The 24664-nt window shown below is 44.5% G+C and overlaps 1 protein-coding gene across 2 annotated transcripts in view; it reads right to left on the minus strand.

Annotated features, from left to right (window-relative positions):
- The window catches only part of Dlgap5 (DLG associated protein 5), a 37241-nt gene extending 12584 nt beyond the window's left edge, over nucleotides 1-24657 (minus strand). The window contains exons 1-13 of one of the 2 annotated variants that reach the window (XM_076544852.1): nucleotides 24498-24657; nucleotides 19357-19592; nucleotides 15820-16166; nucleotides 15579-15641; nucleotides 14114-14198; nucleotides 13903-14022; nucleotides 12772-12842; nucleotides 10626-10900; nucleotides 9655-9782; nucleotides 9014-9140; nucleotides 3860-3945; nucleotides 2529-2693; nucleotides 448-536 (exon numbers count right to left, since the gene is read on the minus strand). In XM_076544852.1, the coding sequence (XP_076400967.1) occupies nucleotides 448-536; nucleotides 2529-2693; nucleotides 3860-3945; nucleotides 9014-9140; nucleotides 9655-9782; nucleotides 10626-10900; nucleotides 12772-12842; nucleotides 13903-14022; nucleotides 14114-14198; nucleotides 15579-15641; nucleotides 15820-16166; nucleotides 19357-19591 (1791 nt within the window). In that variant the 5' untranslated portion in view covers nucleotide 19592; nucleotides 24498-24657. Of the gene's footprint in view, nucleotides 1-447; nucleotides 537-2528; nucleotides 2694-3859; nucleotides 3946-9013; nucleotides 9141-9654; nucleotides 9783-10625; nucleotides 10901-12771; nucleotides 12843-13902; nucleotides 14023-14113; nucleotides 14199-15578; nucleotides 15642-15819; nucleotides 16167-19356; nucleotides 19593-24277 lie in introns of both variants that reach the window. The other variant, XM_076544853.1, reaches the window with a different exon arrangement.
- Nucleotides 24658-24664: the final 7 nt, after the last annotated feature.

Here is a 24664-nt window from a genome sequence, read left to right on the forward strand (position 1 = left end):
GTGTGCCACACCACACCTGTCAACATAGGTGCGGCTTTAAGAACAAACCCATGCCCATCTACCCACTATCTAGAAACATACATGTCACCTGGACACCCCAATTCAATCACACATCTCTTCCTTCCCTCTCTTTAGAAACACACATCTTACACTTCATGTTGATTATAGCCTTGCTTTCCCCCCCAAAAGCAATCAGAATGTAATAAGCAATATATGAAATTTAGTTTGTGAAACAAGAAACCCAAAGCTAAATATTTTCAAAACTTACATGGTAGAAGTAAAGAATCAATGTCTCCAAGTTGTCCTCTGACCTCTACATGTGCTCCGTGGCACAACTGGGCCACCACCCACCCACCCACCCACCCACATAAATACATGTTTTTTGTAAAAAACAAAAACCAGAGAAGAATCTATGCTAGAAATTTGGGTAGAAATGCACAAACCTACCCGGAGGACTTTTTTGCTTGGATTATTATCGTTTTTCCATCCAGCTTCCTCAAGTTTGATGAGGTTGTTGAATTTTTGGTTTACATCATCTACCTGTTAATAAAAGCACAAGTTCATCCCATTAATGATATGTTAAAATTGCTACTTTATGACTATAAAATGACTATGTTAAATAAACTGAAAATGGTGACCCAGAACTGGTTAGTTATTACACGTAAAATCCTGTGTGTGTGTGTGTGTGTGTGTGTGTGTGTGTGTGTGAGAGAGAGAGAGAGAGAGAGAGAGAGAGAGAGAGAGAGAGAGAGAGACTGTGTATGAGTGTGAGAAAGACTGTGTCTGTGTGCAAGAGAAAGAGACTTGGTATATGATTGTGTGTGTGTGTGTGTGTGTGTGTGTGTGTGTGTGTGTGTGTGTGAGAGAGAGAGAGAGAGAGAGAGAGAGAGAGAGAGAGAGAGAGAGAGAGAAAGAGAGAGAGAGGGAGAGACGGACGGAGGGAGAGAGAGAAAGAGACTGTGCATGAGTGTGTAGGAATGGTAGGGTCTTAAGTCACTGTGGGATGACCCACATCTCACTGCACAGTCCAGGACATACTCTACCTCCCAAATGCTGGGGTTATTCAGCTTAAGTCACTGTAAACAGTGTTCAAATCAAGAATTTTTATGGTAAACTTATTCATTGGTAGTTTTGGCCTAGACATCTTATAACCTACGGAAAGGATGTTATATATGCATAACTCTCCCGGATTGATTGATGGATCACTGTGGTGGTAGAAAAGATGGCCTCAGTACCACTGCTTCCTCATAACACACACAGAATCCCTTTAAAAACAGCGATCACTGACCTCATTAAGGGACATCTTGTTTTCCCCAGATGTTGGCAAACACAAACAGCGTTGCTCTTGGCACCACACACAAATCACATGCCAACACACTCTGTCGATCGCTTAAGTAAACACTCAGGATGGTGACTTTGGGACCACAACGTCATAGTCTATTTAGTTTTGCCAGGAACCACCAAACCGTCTTCTAACCTGGCCCCATCACCAGCAATGACAGAGTTCCTGCTGCCCCGTGTCCTGCTGCTTGCTCACCAGCATTCACTGTCAGGGTTTTCTAAGCGTCTGGTTAGCTGTTACCTTGTTGCTCTAACTGCTAACTGCCTGGTGGCATATGATGCTGACAGTTACAAGCTCACCATCTCATCAGTCACCATCTGTTTTCATTCTGGGCTGTGGCGTCTGTTCGGGTCTTTTTCCAACTTTTTAAGCTCGGCTGTTCATTTTCATGCTTTCCTTCTCAATGTTTTTAGGGAGAGGAGAAGGAAAGGGGATAAACACTACAAATTCAAAGCCCGAGATGAGGAAGAAGGGATGCCCTGATGACCGAGTGCTCGCCGGCAGAGGGAAGCCCCCAATGCAGGTGTGGCAGGTGTATAGAGAAGGTGAAAATCCTTTACATAAAGTGTCATGGTCTTTGCAGGCTGCCTGATGTAGGTGCTGGGAACAGAATTGTAGTCCTATGCAACAGGAGCAGGTGCTCTTAACCCCTGGTCCATCTCTTCAGCTCCCCATATGCTTATTTCTGAAATAAACTCAGCAAGGTAGAAAATGTTCTTCCTCCAAAAAGCCTCCCAGCCACTGCCTCCACCAACACTCAGCTTTACATGACAATGTCACACTGTATCTGAGGGCTGCTAGCGAAACCATTCACTCGGCTTCGCGTCTGTTTCGTGTTGAAGACAGGGTTTCTCTGTGTACTCTGGCTGTCCTGGAACTGTAGACCAGGCTGGCCTCGAACTCAGATCCACCAGCCTCTGCCTGGGATTAAAGACATGGGCCACTACGGCCAGCTCTTTTCATTTTTATCATTTCTTCAATGCCCGACACACAAGAGAATTCACTAACTGCACTGGCTCATGCCTCCCCTGTAGAATTACCTGTCACAGACTATTTGACACCGTGGGGAAAAGACAATGCAGCTTACACGGTGCACCCGGATAGCTCCCTTATCACATCCTAGGTAGCTAAACCACTACCGTTCACTTTACTGTCCTTAGAAGCAAACGTAGGAAGCACCTGACACCTACCTGAAAATTAACCATATCCCAAAATCCATCCAGGTCGGAACAGGTCGTCTCTTTTTCACCTCGTTTATATTCACAATTATCCACCAGCCCTTCAAACTGTTTGAATCTTTCCATAATAAGGAGTCTTGTTTGACCAACTGTTGTGCGAATAAGGTCTTTAGCTGAAGAAGTTAAGAAAAGAAAATGGACCTTTATAGCAAGCCAGCCAACTGAGACTTAACCCCCGATCCCTAGAGTTTACAGAATTAAATTCTTACAGAAAAACAAAAAATAACCATCCAGAAAACTTTGCCACAGATACTGAGCCCTAGCTCCTGGCTTCAAGCACCAGTAACAATTAGTGGTGTTTATCCTCAATCACACATGGCTTCACAAAGAGTACCATTCCCTTTCTCCTGTATTTTATGAGAATTCAACCTCAAACAGGTCAAGTACATAAGTATCCCAGGACCTCACACTGGTAACTTTTTTTTTTTTTTTTTTTTTTTTTTGGTTTTTCGAGACAGGGTTTCTCTGTGTAGCTTTGCGCCTTTCCTGGGACTCACTTGGTAGCCCAGGCTGGCCTCGAACTCACAGAGATCCTCCTGCCTCTGCCTCCCGAGTGCTGGGATTAAAGGCATGCGCCACCACTGCTGCTGGTAACTTTTTAAATAGCTTCTCCAAATAAAATAGGACTAAGGACTTTGTCCAAAATTTGTTTTCGTACTGATATACATAATTATAATTTAGAACATAGTATTTGTATAATTAAGGAATATGAAATTAACAACACTACATACAAGTTCACATTAAAAAACAAAATACACAAAAGCTGTACACTTCTTTGGCACAGAGACATTAGAGGTTGAACAACTCTTGGTGTTTTGAGCAATACTGAAACTACAAAGTTGAACGCTAGAGTTTTAATTTTGAGAGAATGCATCAATCAATAGAAACAAGGGCTATAGATACAGCTCTCTGGTCAAGCACTTTCTTAGCAGCAAAAAGGTCCTGGGTTCAATCCCTGCTACTCCTCCAAAAAAAGAAACAGTACACAGCATCATCCTTTTTACTGTGAGGTGTGTTTGAGCACACCTGTAAGCCCAGCCCTTGACAGGCGGGACAAGATGACTAGGGTTCAGGTCACCGTCAACTACAGAGTGAGCTCTAGGCCAGCCTGTGCTAGGAAAACCTCTCTAAAACAATATAATATAAATATATTATAATATATAATAATATTAAATTATATTAAAAAATATTAAATTATATTAAAATTATATAATATATAATATAAAACAAATAATGCCAACAACAAAAAGAAACAAAACTAAGAATGTTTTTTTCTTACCATCGTCAGGAATGTCCAGTTCCAGCTTCCTGTCCCACTCCAGGCACTGTGAGGTTAACTTGTCAGTTTCTGACTGGAGGATTTTTCTAAAAGTGTGACATCTGTTTTAGTTCTACAAGTGTGGCCACCTGAGTTCAGGCTGACCATTATGACACTTTAACACACAAGACTAGGATGGTTTAAAACAAAGGCACAAAACAGTAAAGGAAATAGGCAAAATAGCCATTTTGAAGACTTTATGGGTAAGGATTTAATGAACGAAATTTAATACACGAAACTCACAAAAGACAAATTTCCTGTCATATACACCTTGTGTATGTCCTTTGTCTATACCTAAAATTTACACCGGACAGATGATGCTAAGACCCACTTTCCCACTTCTCAAGCTACCATTCGTGATTTGTTCTGTTCTTTGTTCAGAGTCCAGCATCTCTTGGTGTGTAATGTACACTCAGGTACTCTTCACAGAACTAAGGACTGCCAAAGCAAGCTTAGGATAAACCTGTGGACTCTAAGTTCACTCAGGTACAGCACTGCACAGCTGCCGTCCGGCACTGAGGAGGCAGAGGTCGGAAGAGCAGTGCAAATGAATGGCCAGCATGGTCCACACAGTGAGTTCCAGCCAGCCACGGCTACTACAGAGCAGACTGTCTCAGAAAACAAGGACCGAAACAAACAAATCCGCTCCACAAGATGATAGGGCCTTACAAAATCTATTAGATAGTATTTTTTCCTTCCTTTTTTTTTTTTAAGATTATGTATAATGTTCTGCCTGCATGTATGCCTGCACACCAGGAGAGGGCACCAGATCTCATTACAGATGGTTGAGAGCCACCATGTGGTTGCTGGGAACTCAGGACCCCTGGAAGAGCAAGTCAGTGCTCTTAACCTCTGAGCCATCTCTCCAGCCCTAGATAGTTATTTCTTAGTTGGGTTAATTTTGCTCCTCAGAGAACATTTGATGATGCCCAGAGATTTTTCTTTTCTTTTTTCTTTTTTTTTTTGGTTTTTCGAGACAGGGTTTCTCTGCGTAGCTTTGCGCCTTTCCTGGAACTCACTTGGTAGCCCAGGTTGGCCTCGAACTCACAGAGATCCGCCTGGCTCTGCCTCCTGAGTGCTGGGATTAAAGGCGTGCGCCACCACCGCCCGGCGAGATTTTTCTTAAGACAAGGTGTCACCACAGAGCCCCAGCGGGCCTTGAACTCAGATCCTCCTCCCTTCTGCCTCCCTCTGCTGATACTAAAGGTGTGTACAATTGAGTCTAGCTGGAGATTTTTGTTTGTCATTATAGGCTAGGGATGCTTCAAACACCTGACAATGTACATAAGCGACCCCCAAACAAGAAGTACACAATCTAAAATGTGAGTAATAGTGAGGCTGAGAGACCTAGACCTAGGAGGAGCTCAATCTGGGTTCACCCAGGCATTCCAGAGGGCAGAGAAATCAGGTAGACATCAAAGGATTGAAAGCAGGGTCCCAAAGGCTATTTGCACACCCGTGTTCACAGCAATTCTAATCACTAAAATGAAGGCAAGCCCAACGTCATGATGGCTGGGTGTGGGGGCACCAGAGCCAGAGACACGGAGGCTCAATCTAGATCGGAGACTGCTACAGGAGCTCTGGGCCAGTCAGGTTCTGCTGACCTAGTGAGTTTAGGCAGTCAGGAGACCAGAGCATGACTTCACAGACACCACCAACACCAAAACTAACAAATACAAACGACAGACACATGGAAGAGCAAAACGCCAGTATGGATTAAGATTTACTTTTGGGCTGGAGAGATGGCTCAGCAGTCAAGAGCACTGACTGCTCTTCCAGGGGTCCTGAGTTCAATTCCCAACAACCACATGGTGGCTCACAACCATCTGTAACAGGATCTGATGTCCTCTTCTGGCATGCAGGTGTACACGCAGAGCACTCATACGTAACATATAAACAAAATTTAAAAAAAGAAAAGATTTATTTACTTCTAAGTGTATATGAGTGTCTTGCCTACATGCATGTAAGTGTACCATGTGTGCGTAGTGGCCTTGGAGGCCAGAAGGGGGTACTGGATTTCCTGGAGCTAGAGTGACAGCTGCCATGGGGGTACTGGAAACCAAACTCCCCTGTAAGAGCAGCAAAGTACCCTGAATGGCTGAGCTTTCTGTCTAGACACGCCCCCTGCCCCCCCCCCCCCCATATTATTCAACCTTGAGAAAGGAAAACTGGGCACAGGGGTTTGTCTGTAGACTCAGCACTTGGTAGGCATAGACAGGTCTCCCTATGAGGCAGAGGCCAGTCTGGTCTACAAAGTGAGGCCCATGCCAGTCAGGACAACATACTGAAATCACAACTCAAAAAGAGAGAGAGAGAGGAAAGAAAGGTTAATACTACAGATCAATCTTAAGGACACTATGCTAAGTAAAACAAACCAGTCACAAAGATAGACCAAAAAAAACAAACTAGCCTGGGGTGATAAGATAAAATCAGAAGGCTGATGCAGGAACATACAGTTTCAGGAAAGTCTGGGCTACTTGAGACTGTCTTAAAACAAAGGGCCAGGCATGCCTTTAATCCCAGCACCTCAGAAGGCAGAATTAGGCAGATCTCTGAGGTCAAGGCCAGCCTGGTCTACATAGTGAGTTCCAGGACAGCCAAGGCTTTATAGAGAAACCCTGTCTTGAAAAACCAAAATAAATAAATTAAAAGGCTGGATATGGTAGCACACACCTTTGATCCCAGCACTCAGGAGGCAGAGGCAGGTGGTTCTCTTGTGAGTTCAAGGCCAGCCTGGTCAACATAATGAGTTCCAGGACAGCCAGGGCTATGTAGAGAGATCCAAAAGGCTCTCATGTTCCCAAAAGAAATTAGTTAATTAAATGCAAATAGTGTGTGATTCTATTTAATTACATGACACACGCTTAATTAAAAAAAAATCACAGAGACAAACTAGAACTATGTTTGTCAAGGGCTCTTGGGAGAAATAGGGATTTGTCTAGCAGATAAAGAATTTTTTAGTTTTACAAGATGAAAGCTCTGGAGATGGATGGTGGTGATGGGCACATAACACTCTATTTAATATCCGTGAGCTGTATACTTAAAGAGCTGCATGATGTACATCTCACCATAGTAAAAAACTGGAAAACTATCAACACAAACTCAAGAGAAACAAACAAACAAGGTATGGGAGGGAGTGGGGTAGATCACCCCACAAACTCCCTCAGAAGAAAACCCAAGGACAGCTTGTTTTGTTCTTAAATCTTTTTTTTTTTTTTAAAGATTTATTTATTTATTATGTATACAGCATGTCTGTCTGCAGGCCAGAAGAGGGCACCAGATCTCGTTACAGATGGTTGTGAGCCACCATGTGGTTGCTGGGAATTGAACTCAGGACCTCTAGAAGAGCAGTCAGTGCTCTTAACCACTGAGCCATCTCTCCAGCCCCACTTAAATCCTTTTCTTTGAGACAGGGTCTCACTATGTAACACAGGCTACTAGCCTGAAATTTGAGAACCTCCCAAGCGCTGGGATTACAAGAGTGAGTCATCCTGTCTAGAGATGTTAGACAGAACACATCTACAGAACACATACAAGGCCTGGGTTTGAAGCGCAACAGTAAAGAAATATGAAATGATAGGCAAAAAGGAAGGTCTACTGTTCACATTCAATGGACAGACACAGAAACCGAATGACTGAGGCAATGGGAAGGAGACTCGGTTTAGCCCTGACAGTACCAGGTGGGTGGCACAGCACCACAGCCTAGCTTACATCTCTGGAGGCCCTTCCATTGAAAAACTGCACTGTACAAACAATTCAAGTGGTTATTAAGAGGAAATACTCAGGAAAAGATGATTAAAATGATAGCACTGGCTGCTCTTCCAGAGGACCCAGGTTTGATTCCCAGCACCCACATGGCAGCTCACAACTGTCTGTAACACCAGTTCCAGGGGATCCAAAGGCCTCTCCTGGCCTCTGCAAGCACCAGGCGCGCACATAATACACTAGCTTACATGGAAGCATGACATCCACACATTATAAATCATCCAAGTACGACAGGGAGATGACATGTCATCTAGTTAACTGGCCAAGTTCTTAAGTACTGCAAACACTATCCTGGGAAAATAAGACCCTTCGGACGCTGCTGGAGGGAACAGCATTTGAAATCAGTGCTTGTTTTGTAGTTCTGAAGACAGATCTGGCCCCCACCCTGACAGCTGATGGCCTCTAAGGGATGGAGAGTCAGTTTTCTTTACATGGGTGGCTTCTGGTAGGTCACCATGCTTCAGTGGATGGCCCACACCCAGGAGTGTATGGAGAGCACAAAGAGGAGTCCGTGGGTTATTAAAAACAACAACTTGGTGGTAGAGTGGACCAGGAAAGAGTTAAAGGATACTGGAGGTGAATTTGATGAAAATACATTGTATGGAATTCTCAGAGGACCAAGAAAAAAGAAAAAGAGAGAGAGAAGCTCTCATCTATCCCAGGCTGGTCTTGAATTTGTTATGTAGCCAAGGGTGACCTTTAACTTCAGACCCTTCTGGCTTTACCTCCTGAGTGCTGGGACAACAGGCCTGGTCAGTTTATTCCATTTTGAGACCAGTCCCAAGGCTTCCTGGGGGCTAGGAGTGTGTTACCAACAGACACTGGCAGTCCATCGATAAGATGCTCTCCCTCTTCTGTTTTGGCTTCAAGAGTGAGCAGCTGAACCCTGTTTACATCCACTGAGCCCGACTAAATAAACCATGATAGAGCAGGACAAGAGAGTACTCTGCGCCCACATACGAGAGAGTCCTTCAGGTGCTGAAAAGGACTGTCAGCAATATTTACCACTAAATGAAAACAAAACAATGTACCGTATAAGACAAAAGGCCTATATGTGTCCACAAATCCATTATCTACCTCTCAAAATAACACAAGAAAGTTAACACCTGCATGGGACGGTCAGACTTCGGAGCTGGGAAGGCCACTTCCCTTACACATCTGCCTACCCTTGGAATAGAAACCTTACTGTGTCCTAGCTATTAGAAGAGTTAAAACTGCTCAGTAAAAATCCCCCAAAGCCAGCTCCTCCCCACTCACCATATTAAATATGTATGCATAAAATTAAACACTTTAATTTGGGGTTTAATGTCTAGACATGAACGCACATTCTCACGGTCATAGCAGACAAACCTGAAATACGGCACATCATGCTGTGGCTGAGACACCTGACCTTCCCCTTCTTCAAGTGATGTGACTCCTCCCACCGAAAGGCGACTGGAATCTGTAGTAGACGCTTCCTTTTGATTTAAGCCATGTTCTACGATGCGAAAGAAACCATTACTCATTAATTAAGAACAATTTCTAGAATGACAGTCCTCACAAGATAATTTTTAAATTCCTTCAGTTTTCTCAGTGTTGAACTTTGAAATTTTTGTTTCTACTTCAGTCATTTCATTCACATCTCTATTATGGCTGTCAGTGGTGTGTGTGTGTGTGTGTGTGTGTGTGTGTGTGTGTGTGTGTGTGTGTGTGTGTGTGTGTGTGTGTGTGTAGGTCAGAGGTCATCTGCAAGTGTCGTTCTTCAAGCGCTCTCCACTTTCTTCCTGAAATGGTCTCTCCAGGGCCTGGGACAGGCCACCTCCCCAGGGCTCCTTCCAGCTCCTGCCCGACCCACATCCAGCTCTGTCCTTGGCGGCTGAGCGATCCCCCAGCTCCTTCTCCATCCCCACTTTTTCCAGGCCCAGGTCACATTCCTGAAGCACGTGGTGAAAATGAACTCTACAGGAAGTCCTTCAAGATCATCAGCCAGAGACGGGATGAGAACACCGTACCTTCCTTACAGACTGCCGGAGAACCCAAAGCGCTCAGGGAGTCATTTCGTTCCTGCTGCACTGTGTCTGTAGAGCAAGTTAGAGGTTTTTGCACCAAGATTTCATTTGCTGCATCTTGAGTTGTAGTGCTAAAAATAACAGCAAAAAAAAATATACTTCATGAAAAATGAAGTCCACATATATATAAAACTGAAGGACTGGGAAGCTGTGTTGCTTTAAAAAAAAAAGATGAAGTGGAAATGCTTTTGTTTGAGAGTAGGCCTCATTACGTCACTCACAGAGTTGCTTTTATTGAGTACATTTCTATCTGGGCATGGTGATAAAAGTTTAATCCCAGCACTTCGGAGGCCAAGGCTGCTTAGGTTACAAAGTGAGGTGCTATCTCAGTCCCAGTCCCACCCCCCCACAAAATTCTAAGGGCCTGGAGAAACGACTTAGTTACAAACACTTGCAGCTCTAGAAGAGAATATGAGTTCAGTTCCCAGAACCCACAGGCTGACCCCATCATCTGTAACTCCTGTGCCGGGGGATCGATGCCCTCTGGAGGCACTGCATACTGTGGTACATTTTTTTCCACGTGTACACTTATATACACTAATGCAAATCACTCAGGTACATAAAAATAAATCTTTACAAAAGTAAAGGAGTAAATACTATTTAAGGGCTATAATTAAACCACGTATTTAAAAGCAAAACCCAGCATGTTTATGATGAAGACAACTCACTGAAAATATCAAAACTATCAAAGGCATTACTGTAGGCTTCTGAAGAACTTTTCTCAAAAGAACTCTTTTGTGTGTGTGATTCATAGTTAGCATACTTCACTAACTACAAATAGTGCAGAAAAAAAGACAAAGGAAAAGAAAGAGTAGAAATGTAAGACAGGCATTTGTTACTCCTTTTAATAAAGTGCTTATTATTACGATTAATTGTGTATTAGTATTTGCGTGTGCTTAAAGATTTCATCTTACACTTCTGCTTTTAAAGGGTTCCAGTCACAAATGGGTGTCAAGAGAGCGCTGTCACTTCTATGACCCATGGGTGCCACTTGATAGGTCTTCAGACCGCACGGAGGCTGAAACACACAATGCGTGGGTGCGAAGGACTTCCTCTCCTTCACTTTTGCAGGGACTGTCTTTGTTGAGCTCTCCACCTCTGGGAAGACGCCGCCCAGATCCATTCCATTCGTTACACTGGTCTGCGGATCCATACTATTTTCTTCTCTATCAACTTTAGAGGGAAGGACCTAGGTATAAGCAGAATCGAGTTGGAATTTCTCTTTCAGGAACAAACCCAATCATTAAAACAGAAACACAAACAGCAGCAGCAACAAACAAGTTTCACAGTGTGATGGCTTGTACTGATCGGGATTCAACAAGATTCAACTTCTGGGGCTGGAGAGATGGCTCAGAGGTTAAGAGGACTGGCTGCTCTTCCAGAGGACCCGAGTTCAATTCTAGGCAGCCACATGGTGGGTCACAACCATCTGTAACTCCAATCCCAGGGGATCTAACACCCTCTTCTGGCCTCCTCAGGCACCAGGCACACAGGTGGCACAAAGACATATATGTAAGCAAAACACCCACATACTTAAAATTGGTAAATACCTAAAAAATAACCTTAGGCTGTACATAATCTTACCACAGAACAATAGTTCTTGGTGTGATACAATGAGATCAAGCAATAGAATACAAAGATATTCTTCTAAGTCGGTTTAGTTGTTAACTGATATTTAGACATTAAAAAATAGTTTGGCTTATTAATGAGATCTGAGCTCAAACTCAACCTAGATAAGGATCTCAAAGGCCAAGGTGTCAGTGAAAGTAAAAACCAATGATAACATGCAGAGGAACAATCATTTTTTAAAATTACACTTATTATGGTACTGTCTGTGTATTTGTTTGGGGGCATGCACAGCAGGGCATGGGTGGAATTAGAACACATCTTTCAGATGTTAGCTCCCTTCCTTCACCTTGTGGGAATCAGGGTTGACAGCAAGGTCTTTAACTCACTGAGCCATCTCGCTGGCCCCACAAAATCAATCTTAGCATGGCTTAAAAAGATTCACTCTCCATTTCCTTCCTTGGAGGATTTTGACATTCAGTAAGACTCCAGGCAGGTTTCTTACTCTTTAGCAGGAGATTTTTTTTTTTTTTTTTTTTTTTTTTTTTGGTTTTTCGAGACAGGGTTTCTCTGTGTAGCTTTGCGCCTTTCCTGGAGCTCACTTGGTAGCCCAGGCTGGCCTCGAACTCACAGAGATCCGCCTGGCTCTGCCTCCCGAGTGCTGGGATTAAAGACGTGCGCCACCAACGCCCGGCTTTAGCAGGAGATTTTTTCCCCCTAAAGATTAAGGTTGCACTGTAGGCCAAGAAACTAGGAACTCAAAATAGTTCCTTAAAATTTTTGTTTTCTTTTTTAATTTCAACAGGGTTTCTCTGCTCAGTTTTGGTGCCTGTCCTGTAGACCAGGCTGGCCTGGAACTCACAGAGATCCGCCTGCCTCTGCCTCCTGAGTGCTGGGATTAAAGGTGTGCGCCACCACTGCCTGGCTTCTTTTAATTTCTATGAGTGGTGGTCAGAGGAATGGATTCCCTCCTTCCACCATGTGGGTTCTGGGGATTAAACTAAGGCCACCCGGTTTGGCAGCAAGCTCCTTTACCTGATGAGCCATCTTGCAGGCCCTGGTCCTGTTTTTTAAGGATCTCATGGCTGGATGCTGTTAAAAACCCTAGCTTATTGATTCTTGACAATCTATACAGGAAATTCTGTTAGGGATGGAGAAATAAACTCCAACTATGCAGCTAATTGCAAGCATAGACAATACCCTGCTCTAGCTGAATCCAAAATCAAAGCATCTCACCCTATAACTAGTTCTTGCAAAAACAGTCCCAGCTGTGTTTTTCTAGTCTCCATTTTCTGTTAACCAGACTGTGCCTTCTCTACTTATAAAACCCAGGGTTAGATCAAGACACCTAACGACCAGTATCAGTAAATCCTTGTGACGCTTCCTTATGTGGAAGGCGTTAGTTGACGTGTGTGGAGGGGCTCGCTGAAGCAGTCTGCACGCTCCCCTTCCGCTGCGTCAAGGCTCTTAGAGATAAGCAGCCCCGTGCTCTACCTTGCCAAGTTTGGCCTCCACCTTTCTGGCGGGTCTTCCTCTACTTGGCTCCACTCTTTCGGATTCATTCTCTAAAATAAAAAACGAAGTAAGATATCCATTTTAAAACAGACAGGCAATGCTCCGTTAAAGTACCAGATCATTCGGTGAAGTTTGAAGAAAGACAAATAGGAATGTTTATCTTCAACTTTTAGAATTACAAGTCACACTATAAAAGGGGACAAGAACAAATGAAATTTCCTGTCAAGTACAAAGCAAACTTTATTTTGCCTTTCAAAATAAAGTATGTTTCCTTTCTTTCTGATTACCAAATACATACTGATTATAAAAAAGAAAACAGAAGCAACAAATCTAACTGCCAACACTAAACCAACCAACCAACACAGCTGGGCAGCCTGCAACTTCAGAAATTCCTCGGAAGACTGAGGCAACAGGATCAAGAGTGTAGGCTAGCCTCAGCTAATTGGTGAGACCTTGTTTCAAAAAACCAGTATGGTGGCTGGAGAGAGGGTTCAGCAGTTTAGAGCACTGCCTGTTCTTCAGAGGGTGACTCCCAGCATCTAGATAGCAGTTAACCACCACTTTAACTCCAGTTCCAGGAGATAAAGATGACCTCTTCTGGCCTCCATAGGCACACATGCGGTACACAAACATAATGCAGGTAAAACCCACCCACATTAAATAGAAATAAATCTCAAAAAGAAAAGAAAAATAAACCAACAAAAAGGTCCAGAGCAGGAGTTCAGTTGGCACAGTGCTAACTGTAAGGCAAGGACCGAGTCTGGGTCCCAGGACTCTATAAAAAGCTGTATGTGGCAGCACCCATCTGCAGTCAGTGCTGGACCCCCGGAGCTTACCAACCAGCCCGGCTAGCTGAATGGGCAAGCTCCAGGGTCAGAGACTGCCCCTCAGAAAGCAAGGTGAGGAATAACTGAGGAAGCGACCCAACGTGGACCTACGGCCTACACACAGCCCTCGGCCATGACTCCAGCACCAATCTGATAATTCAGCATCTGTTTATAGTGTTTTTTGTTTATTAGCACACTGTATTTCAGGGCCATGATCTGTTCTGAAGCTTTCTTGTTCTTTATAAAAAGTGCATTACTGTGTGCGCATTGGGATAGTCCTTACCACCAGCAACTCTCGTAACTGGCTTTCTCGGGGCAGACGAGACTGTTCGGGCCGTCTGCTTTGTCCTCTGAGGAGCAGCTGATCCAGTCACTCTCCCTGACGACACCATGGGCTGCACGACTGGAAAAAATAATCCAATCAGATGTTTTCTGTCATTCCTAAGTTATTCCTGTGGCAGCACCAAGTGCATCATCATTGCTAATGTTCCCACCTTTTTTCTCTTTGTCCAGTATTTTCTTTTCAGAAGTTTGTTTTTGGCCACATCGTGTTGTTTGAAGAACATTCTTGCTCTCAATCTGTGAAGAGAATTAGGTACTTTGTTATGTAACTGCATAAGAAATCAAATACACTTTTTTGTTTTTCCTGGAACTCACTTGGTAGCCCAGGCTGGCCTCGAACTCACATGAGATCCGCCTGGCTCTGCCTCCCTAGTGCTGGGATTAAAGGCGTGCACCACCGCCACCAGCCAAATACACTTTTAACTTATAAGTTGATCTCAAAAGAATCAGCAGTTGAGACCAGCCTCAACCAATAGGGAGATACATGGGTCTGGGCTACATGAAATTCTATCTCAAAAAAACACAAAAAAACAAAATACAAAGCTGGTAGGCATGGCGGCACACACCTTTAATCCCAGCACTCGGGAGGCAGAGGCAGGCGGATCTCTCTGAGTTCAAGGCCATATGCTCACTTGAGAATTCTGAAAACACTAACAACATTAACTGTGGTTTTCTTTCCCTGAGATGAGGCCTTTTGTGTTGCCTAGGCTGGCAAGCTAGCCCCCTGCCTCAGCCTCTTGAGGAGCCATGAACAGTGAGTGGCTCCTGGACCACGGTCCAGTTAGTCGCTCAGGGGTCCAGAGCATGCCTAACCTGCAGTTCCCTGGCCCCTGATTCCCAACACCGCTGGGGAAAAAAAGCAACAAATTACAACAGCAAAAGAGAAATCTCTGAATTTTACATTTACATTTCTCCTAGGCAGAAAGCCTTTTTCCTGGGGTTCACTCACCTCCTTAAGACTACACCCCACATGCAAGCACCTCAGTAAGGTTTCCCTGGACTGCTCCACTGAAATGTTACTCAATGCCATCTCCCATCTTACACACCATATGTATCGACTTTATTTCTAGGCCTACAGTAAGCACCATAAAGCCTCGGAATTGTGTTCAGCACTGCAAGTATCCCCAAAGCTAGAGGAGCTACGAGGACATGGCAGTGACCCCAATATGTTAAAAACACGAAACTTAGCTTCCTTACTTGACAGAAAGTCATACTCAACGCCCCCCCCCATACTTAATTCTCTCCCAAAGCCTTCATTTGCTGCTGTATTTAGAGGACCCGGAAATGTGTCTCAGGCACCTTGTTGCTTTTCTCATTCCGATCTGCACTTCCTGCAGTTGGTGTGGAACGCACAGTAGCAGCACAGTAAACAGCAGCATGCGGCTGAAGTCTGGATGGACTGCATTAAGAGGTGTTTCTGCACAGACTATTGTGAGTGAAAATCTCCTTGGCCTCTAGCCAGAAACTAAGTCACCGCTAATTTTCACACTTCTGATTCAGGTAAATAAATCACTATGTTTGCATCCGATTTTAGGTTTAAAATGGAATTACAAACTTTTGAGGGAGGAGAAGGCACAGTATGTTATTTCAGTAGCAATTATCTATACACAATGATACCTTAGTGTGTTCCATGTGGTCTTTGGCTTTGGATCTTGTAATCCGCCCATTGTATGGAAAAGCCTTTAAACAGTTAAAAAAAAAATCAATTAAAAAAGAACAAAAACGGAAACACAAATACAGACAAAATTTATTCTATGTCTCAGTTTAATATTCAAATGTTTCCCTAAGTTAAGTAGCTGCTTTTCAGTTCCAGAGTTAAAGGAACTGTCTGATGTTTTAAGTTAAACCATGGACGCACCTTCTCGGGCTGGGTCCTCACACTCCTCTGGTTTGTGACAGGGAAGCCCGGGGCAGCAGGCTGGGTCCTCACACCCCTCTGGTCTGTGACAGGGAAGCTGGGGGCGGCAGGCTGGGTCCTCACACCCCTCTGGTCTGTGACGAGGAAGCCCGGGGCAGCAGGCTGGGTCCTCACACCCCTCTGGTCTGTGACGAGGAAGCCCGGGGCAGCAGGCCTGTAGAGACCCACTTTAAATACTCCTCGCTTAGCTTTCTCTCGTTGTTCTTTCAATTTCTGAAGCTGCTTTTCTTCCTTGTATTTCTGGAGGAGCTGCTTCCGCTGGTCACTCAGAACCGTTTTCTCTGACTCTAAGGGGAGCAGAGTGTCAAACAACAGTCCATGAAACATTTTACACAAAATATTACAAAACAACTTTTGGTTGTTTTGGGTCTTTTTTTTTTCTTATTTTTTCAAGACAGGGTTTCTGTCTGTATAGCCTTTGCTGCTCTGTAGACCAGGCTGGCCTCGATCTCAGAGATCTGTCTGCCTCTGCCTCCCAAGTGCTGGGATTAAAGGCATGCATCACCAGTGTCTGGTTAACATCAAATTTCTAAAAGCACATTTTTTGTCTAATTTCATCTGCTAAGAAATGCTTTTAATACTGTCCTATTAATTCCTTAACACTGTAAAACAAGTTATTTATTTTTTGTTTGTTGGTTTTTTGAGTCAGGGTTTCTCTGTGTAGTTTTGGCGCCTGTCCTGATCTCGATCTGTAGACCAGGCTGGCCTCAAACTCACAGAGATCTGCCTGGCTCAGCCCCACCCCACCCCCAACCCCCCCAGTGCTGGGATTAAAGGTGTGCACCACCAGCACCACCAGCACCACCACCACCACCACCACCACCACCACCAGCACCACCACCACCGGCAAACACACGTTATTTCAAGCTCAAATCATTTTGAAAATTGTATTCACTGTGTATGCCTTCACTTGCTCAATTAAAAAAAAGTGGTATATTGATTACTTCAGGCTGAATCACTCAAAAGAACTTTAGAACGGGGCATTTGATCTGCCTTCTCCTACATGCAACAAGCTTGAAGAATTCTGTTGGTATTTTTTGACATATGCCTACAAGCCATATCTTGAGAGAGGAAAGCAAGGTCTTGGCTAGCCTGGCATTAGCAAAACACAAGGTTCTTTTGGGAGTCTAGTTCAGTGGAAGAGCACATGCTTAATTAACTGCCTCGCCTGAGTGATGCCCTGAGTTCAGTTCCTCACACCTCGCAAACAAAGCAAAAGCATCCTTTGGGAGGGATGTCACTCATCACAAAGCCTTCCTCAGCGGGGCTCCAGTTTTTGACTAGACCAGCTCTTCCACTAGCTTTACCTCCCTAGCTCTGCACGTCTCTCAGCAACACTGCTGTTCTTACCACCCTGTCCGGTCACTCCTTCACAAGCTTACCGACCTTTGCTCTAAGAAGCATCACACTGTGGTCATTTCTTTGAATTTCATTCTCTGTAAATTTTATAAGCTTCTCTGTGAATTGTCTCTCACATTAATTAGGTTCTTAAGCCTAGACCAAGCCTGCATAAGAACTGGTCCCTTGTTGGGCTCTTGTTTTTGCTTATTTCAAGTTTTTCACTTATTCCTAACCTCCACGTTTTCGAGAGTAGAAATTACATCTAAGGGTTTTACTAGACTCAAGTTCAATCTTAGAAGACAGAATATGTCCTAGATGACACTTCCATTCTCTTTTGAACCCATTCCTATCTGGCTCTCCCCCACCCTCCCCCCTCCTTTGAGGAAGGGTCTCACTACATACAGCCCCTACGGCTTTAACATGCCTCTGCGTCCTGGGTACTGGGATTAAAGGCATGAGCCATCACGTCAGGCCCCTCAATTACTTTTTAAAAATCATCTCTGCTTACATGCCTAATAGGCATTATAACTTCAACATGTCCAACAAGCAGGCTGTATGTATATACTTGTGTGTACATATACAGACATGCATACGTATGTAATAATAATAAAAGAAAGACTATCAATTTAGGGGCATAGGAGGGTTTGGAAGGGTGGGACCTAAGAACTGGTGGGAGGAAAGGGAAGGAGGAAAGTGAGGTAATTCTATTTTAATTTAAAATGTATTTTTCAAAAATGAAAAATTGAACTCAATTTTAAAAATGCCTTTTCCTAAAACTATTGTTGTATTCTTCAATATTCACTGTATGTTTTATCTGTGCTCAGACCACAAAAAAAAAAAAGTCTCCCTTTCAAAACTCTGGTTCTAGGCCTTTTTCATTTCCTGCCAGCTCCCCAAATAGGTTGTTATTTTCTCTTTCCAAACAGGCTAGCAGGCCCAGTTCCTTTTTTCTTCAAGCATTCACTATTCACCTCAGGTCAGAAGAAACAAAATCCTAGAACTGTTTTGTCCAGTTCTCGCCCCTCACACTTCTTCAGAATCTGGGAGAGCTGGGCGAGGTGGCAGACTATTACCTTCCAGTCCCAATACCACCCTTTCCAAAACCAGGTTCAAATGCACAGGGTGCACGTGCCACACTGACCCTGAAAACCGTAACATAAAACTTCTAGGGGCCAAGAGGACAGCTCAGTGGTTACAGCGCTTGCTAAGCAACCCTGACACGTGAGTTTCACCTCTGGAACCAACATAATGTTGGTGGAAGAACTAAGCGCCGAAGCTGTCCTCTGAGCTCCACACACTTGACGGACGGAGAACAGCTGTACTTCCATCTACCTCCCACACAGCACAAAAAACCTTCTACGAACATTTTCTCATTCACCACTTATGTTGTGTGGCATGACGGCCATTTGGTTTCTAACACTTGGTATATAAGCAAAACAGGACTCCAGCGACTCCTGGCTAGAGCTTAAGTCATGCCTTGGTTCTCTTCCTCCATCCCTATAACACTTCTTGCCTTCTAGGACACTCTATTTTCATTGTTTTTTATTTTTTTTGGAGAATGACCCTTTTTGCTTATTCAGTTCTTTCTTTCCTTGTATTTTGGGCAAATGTTAATCTCTTAGGGGTTGGGGATTTTAGCTCAGTGGTAGAGCGCTTACCCAGCAGCGCAAGGCCCTGGGTTCGGTCCTCAGCTCTAGGAAAATAATAATAATAATAATGATCTCTTTGTTCTCTCTAGATGACTGGCAAAGTATTTTTATTTTATTTCAAAGGTTCTCACCGAGTTATTTAGAATGATTTTCCTTGGATCAGTGGAGTTCTTTAATTTCCCTCCCAGGCATTAAACCAACTTTCACTTTGCTTTTAATATTTATCTAATGCATGCATGCATGCATGCACATGAACGTCTGAGTGTATGTATGTGTCTGTAGTGCACCACATGCAAGCAGGAGCCTGTGAGATCAGAAGTCAGACACCCTGGAGCTGGAGCTGCAGATGGTTGTGAGCCACCACACCAGGAACTGAACCCAGGTCCCCTGCAAGAACAGTAAGCATCCTTAACTGTTGAGCCATCTCTCCAGACCCACTTTGACTCACTCTGAATAGTACTTACAATTTCGAAAAGTCTTTACTTACTTGTTTTGGTACTGGCCTTTTCGGGAGCGAGGTCTAGAGACATCTCATGTATATTAACAAGGTCTCTACCTTCCAATGGAATGTTGACATCTTTCAAGCCGAAGTGCCTGTTTCGTTCATATAACTTGTGTCTGTTTTCCTTCTGAGATAACGACTTCCTGTGAGCAATCTGGGTTCTGATCATTTCAGTGCTTAAATCTTTCCGAAGCCGACTGGCAAAATGTGATGAAGACATCCTGTCAAAAAAGAGAAATAGACACTAACTTAATGGATTTTCATTTTATTTTTATTTATTTATTTTCCTGGAGCAGAGGATTGAACCCAGGGCCTTGAGCTTGCTAGGCAAGTGCTCTATCACTGAGCTAAATCCCCAACCCCATGGATTTTCATTTTAGTATTTAAAAAATTAAGATCTGAGACCAGGTGGTGGTGGCTGGCTCTCCCTTATAATTCCATCACTTGGGAGGCTCAAGAAAGCAGAATTATTGTTGAGTTTCAGGATCTTCTGGGCTAAAGAGTAAGAGCCTCTCTCAAAGACCAAAATAAAGAAATTAATAAAAACAATTAAGATTTCAGTCTATCTCTTATACTCCTTTGCACTCCCTTGAAATGAAAATATTAAAACATACAACAGAATAAAAATGAATAAGTATGAAAGTAGAAAGTTATCAAAGACAAAGATACGTGCCTATCTGGGGTTTCTGGGTAGAAAGCTGCTCAGCAGATTAAATGAAGCAGAGGCAAACTATAATCTAGAATACAGACAAGAGGCAACTTGTGAAGTGGAAACAAAGGAAGTAAAAGAGCTATGTTACAGAACAACTTCCTCAACCTTCCTCTGGTGATGAAGGGCCTCAGCCTTTCTTCTCAATTCAAACAGCAAAAACTGAGCCCGGCGGTGGTGGTGCACGCCTTTAATCCCAGCACTGGGGAGGTGGAGGCAGGCTTAAAAAAAAAGCAAAAATGGTCTGGGGAGATGGCTCAATCCACCTGAGTGCCTTAGCTCATCTCTAACACGTGAAGAGGCAGGCGCAGCAGCAGCACATATCTGTAATTCCAGTGCTGACCTGGGCAGGCACAGGCACTTAACTTCTGCCAGCCAGCCTAACTGAATGAATGAGCTCCAGCTTTGATGAGAAACTCAGGAAGAGAGCCGTCTTAGTTAGGGTTTCTATTGCCACAGCAAAACACCATGACCAAAGAGCGAGGGCTTATTTGGCTTACACTTCCAGATCACAGTCCTTCATTGGAGGAATCCAAAGTTCCTACTCAAGCAGGACAGGAACCTAGAGGCAGGAGATGATACAGAAGCCTTGGAAGGGTGCTGCTTCCTGGCTTACAAGCTCCCTATACCTTGCTCAGCCTGCTTTCTTATAGAATCCTGGACACCAACCTGCCCAGGGATGGCACCACCCACAATGGGCTGGGCTCTCCCACATCAATCACTAATTAAGAAAATGCCTCACAGCCGGGCAGTGGTAGCGCACACCTTTAATCCCAGCACTCGGGAGGCAGAGCCAGGAAGATCTCTGTGAGTTCAAGGCCAGCCTGTGCTACCAAGTGAGCTCCAGGAAAGGAACAAAGCTACACAGAGAAACCTTGTCTCGAAAAACCAAAAAAAAAAAAAAAAAAAAAAAAAAAAAAAAAAAAAGAAAGAAAAAAGAAAATGCCTCACAGCTGAATCTTATGGAGTCATTTTCTCAATTGAGGTTTCTATCTCAGATAACTCGAGTTTGTGTGTCAAGTTGACGTAAGACTAGCGGGACAATAGACCCCCTTATCAGTTTGACAAACACACACATCACTATTAAGCCACAACCTTCCCTTTTTTTGTTTTTTGTAGACAGGATTTCTCTGTGTAGCTTTGCGCCTTTCCTGGAACTCACTCTGTAGCCCAGGCTGGCCTCAAACTCACAGAGATCCGCCTGCCTCTGACTCTGCTTCCTGAGTACGGGGTTTAAAGGCATGTGCCACCATCACCTGGCAACCTTTCCTTTCTTATTCATCCCCAAGATCTCACATTAAAAACATAAATAATTTGAAAAGTCCATAGCCCTTACAAATTCATTCATATTTCAGTCTCTTTAACATACCCAATCTCTTTACAAATCCCCAAATCTCTTTTAAAAGTTCAAAGAATTTCGCACTGTGGACTCCTATATAAATAAAAAATAAATTAAATACTTTCTTACTTCAAGAGGGAAGAACCAGGGCACAGTCACAATCAAATCAAAGCAAAACCAAACTCCAAGCATAAAGAACACAATGTCCAATGTCTGGGATCCATTATGATCTTATGGGATCCTCCAAGGGGTTTGGGTCACTTCTTGGTTTTTCAAGACAGGGTTTCTCTGTGTAGCTTTGCGCCTTTCCTGGATCTCACTCTGTAGACCAGGCTGGCCTCGAACTCAGAGATTGGCCTGGCTCTGCCTCCCAAGTGCTGGGATTAAAGGCGTGCGCCACCATGGCCCGGCTTAGGTCACTTCTCCAGCTCTGCCCTCTGCAGCACACACAGCTCGTCTTCTGGGCTCTGGCTGGCTCCACTCCACTGCTGCTGCTGTCCTTGGTGGTCTTCCCATGGTAATGGCATCTCCAAAACTCTGGGGTCCTCTGCAGCAGCTGGGCTGCACTTTCACCAGTAGCCTCTCCTAGGCTCTCTTCATGGTGCCAAGCCTCAACATCTCTGCATGACTTCTTCAGTCCTGGGCCTTCAACTGCCACTGAGGCTGTACCTTCACCAGGGGCCTCTCCTGGTTTCTCACAGTGCCAACTCTTCATGACCCCTTCATGCTTTCAAAACCAGTACCACCTTCATGACTCGTACACTATCAAATTCTGCTGTCAGCACAAGGTCCAACCTTGGTCGCCTCTGGAACACAGTTTCTGTGCACTGACTCTCAGGAAACACTTCCCAGAAAATTTCACCTCAACGGTGCTGGTCTCTTCTTAATCATCGCTAACTTCTCAGCTCCAGCTGACCAGCATTGAGGATCCCAGCGAAGAAAAGTTTTCCTTTAGTAATTCTGGTATCTTTTTAATCACAGCTGATTCTTAAGCCCCAGCTAACGAGAACCAAAGAATCTTCAATCAAAATGGCAAAGGGCCCTGATAGTCTTTAAATTTCCCTCTGAAATTTCACAAGCCAGGCCTCCGTCCTCTGCACTGCTCTCCACATTCTTATCTCCCAAGCTCCCACAGAACATCCCACTGAGCTCTCAACACTCAATGGCTTTTCTAGCCCAAAGTTCCAAGGTCTTTCCACAATCCCCCTAAAAACATGGTCAGGTCTGTCACAGCAAAACCCCCGGTTCGCTGGTGCCAACTTGTCTGAGTTAGGGTTTCTATTGCTGCAACCAAACACCAAGAACAAAAGGCAAGTTGGGGAGAAAAGGGTTTATTTGGCTTACCCTTCCACATCATAGTCCTTCACTGAAGGAAGTCAGGACAGGAACTCAAACAGGGCAGGAACCGAAGCCAGATGCAGAGGCCATGGAGGGTGCTGCTTACTGGCTTGCTCCGCCTGCTTTCTTATAGAACCCAGGACCACCAGCCCAGGGATGGCACCATCCACAATGGGCTGGGTCCTCCCCGCATCAATCACTAATTAGGAAAATGCCTTACAGCCAGATCTTATGGGGGCATTTTCTCAACTGAAGGTCCCTCCTTTTGGAAGACTCTAGTTTGTGTGTCAAACTGTCAAAAAACCAGCCAGACAAGAGCCATAGAGGAAGATGCCCGCCATTGACTTCAGGCCTCCACAGCATGTGTACACACACACCAAACACACTCCTAGCAATAGTTATTGGGACTCTGACACAGAAGGCTCAGTGGAGTTCAAGGCCAGGTTGGGCTAGAGTGAGATCATTCCAGGGCTAGCCCACTGTGATGAATACTCTTGTGATTCTAGCACCCGGCTACAGCGCTTGGGAGACGGGAGGGGAGAGGGCTGGGTCATGGCCAGTCTTAGCTCCACAGGGTGTTCAAGGCTGGAGAGAGCTACATGAGACCTTGTTTTAATCCTCTTCCCACCCCACCCCACCCCCCCAAAAAAGAAAAAAGAAATAGAAAACAAGCCAAACACAAAGTAACTACTAGAGAAAGGGTTTAAGCAAAACTTGGTAACACTGTTAACCTCATCAGTTTGCCCCATTATTTTTGTCCATCTTAGAAATCATACTTTGCAATGGCCTTTTCTTAGGAAGATCTTTTTGTTTTTGTTTTCAAGACAAGGTTTCTCTGTGTAGCCCTGGCTGTCCTGGAACTCAGAGAGATCTGCCCCGCCTCCGGTCTCCTGAATGCTGGGATTAAAGGCGTGTGCCACCACCAGGCTAGGAAGATCTTTGATAAATAATGTATCCAAGCAAAATACAGGAGAAGGACACTAAGGACCAAGATCTGATTCCAAAGTTTTCTATGTTAGTCCGCTTTCTGTTGTGATCAAACACTGGCTAAAACCTACTTAGGGGAGAGGAGGTTTATGTGGCTTACAGCCCATCCAGGGAAGTCGAAGCAGGAACCTAGAGGCAAGATCTGAATGGACCATACAGGGGCCGCTCCACAGTGAGGGGAGCAGCTGACTGACAATAACAGCCACTACCTTCCGCGGTGGTGATGATCAAACGTGACTCTCACGTCAGCCCCCTCGCGTGGGCTCTCACCCTACTCCCCTCTATTTTAAAACACTGTAAGTTTTAGCTTTTAAGATTTTCAACTTAATAACTAGAGGAGGTAACAAATGACAAGAGTCTTCATGAAAAGCGAAGGCCGCTGCCACTTCTGGGCTCTTTTGAGAGGCTTACAAGTCAGCTTACAAGTCAGATAGATTCTTATCTCCAACACTTTGTTAATTCTCTAGGACAACATGCATAATTTTCATGCCGCTTTTTAATTTTTCGAAGACTGTGTGTGTGTGTGTGTGTACCTGCATATTAATGTCCAAAAGAGGGTGTCGGATCTCTCGACGCTGGCTACAGGCTAAAGATGTCTAATGTGAGTTGCTGGGAGTGACGTGAACCTGTGCAAAAGCAGCAAGCGCTCCTAACTGCTGAGCCATCTTCCTGGACCACGCAAACATTTCAGCCTAGGCCGTTCTCAAGCCGGTATGCGGCGAAGGAGGACCTTGATCTCTAGATCCTACTTACCTGAAGCCGCTCCTGGGCACGTTCCCCGACAATCCCGCAACAGAGAAACCTCCGCAGACGCGCAGTGGGAGCACCTCGAGCCGGCCCTGAACTGAAACTTCCCGCGGCGGGTCGCTGATTGGAGGGATCTTGGCCAACACTTCCGGAAGCTCCCGCCCCTTCCCCTC

This window comes from Peromyscus maniculatus, chromosome 9 (assembly GCF_049852395.1).
Source record: "Peromyscus maniculatus bairdii isolate BWxNUB_F1_BW_parent chromosome 9, HU_Pman_BW_mat_3.1, whole genome shotgun sequence".
NCBI classification, from domain to species: Eukaryota; Metazoa; Chordata; class Mammalia; order Rodentia; family Cricetidae; genus Peromyscus; species Peromyscus maniculatus.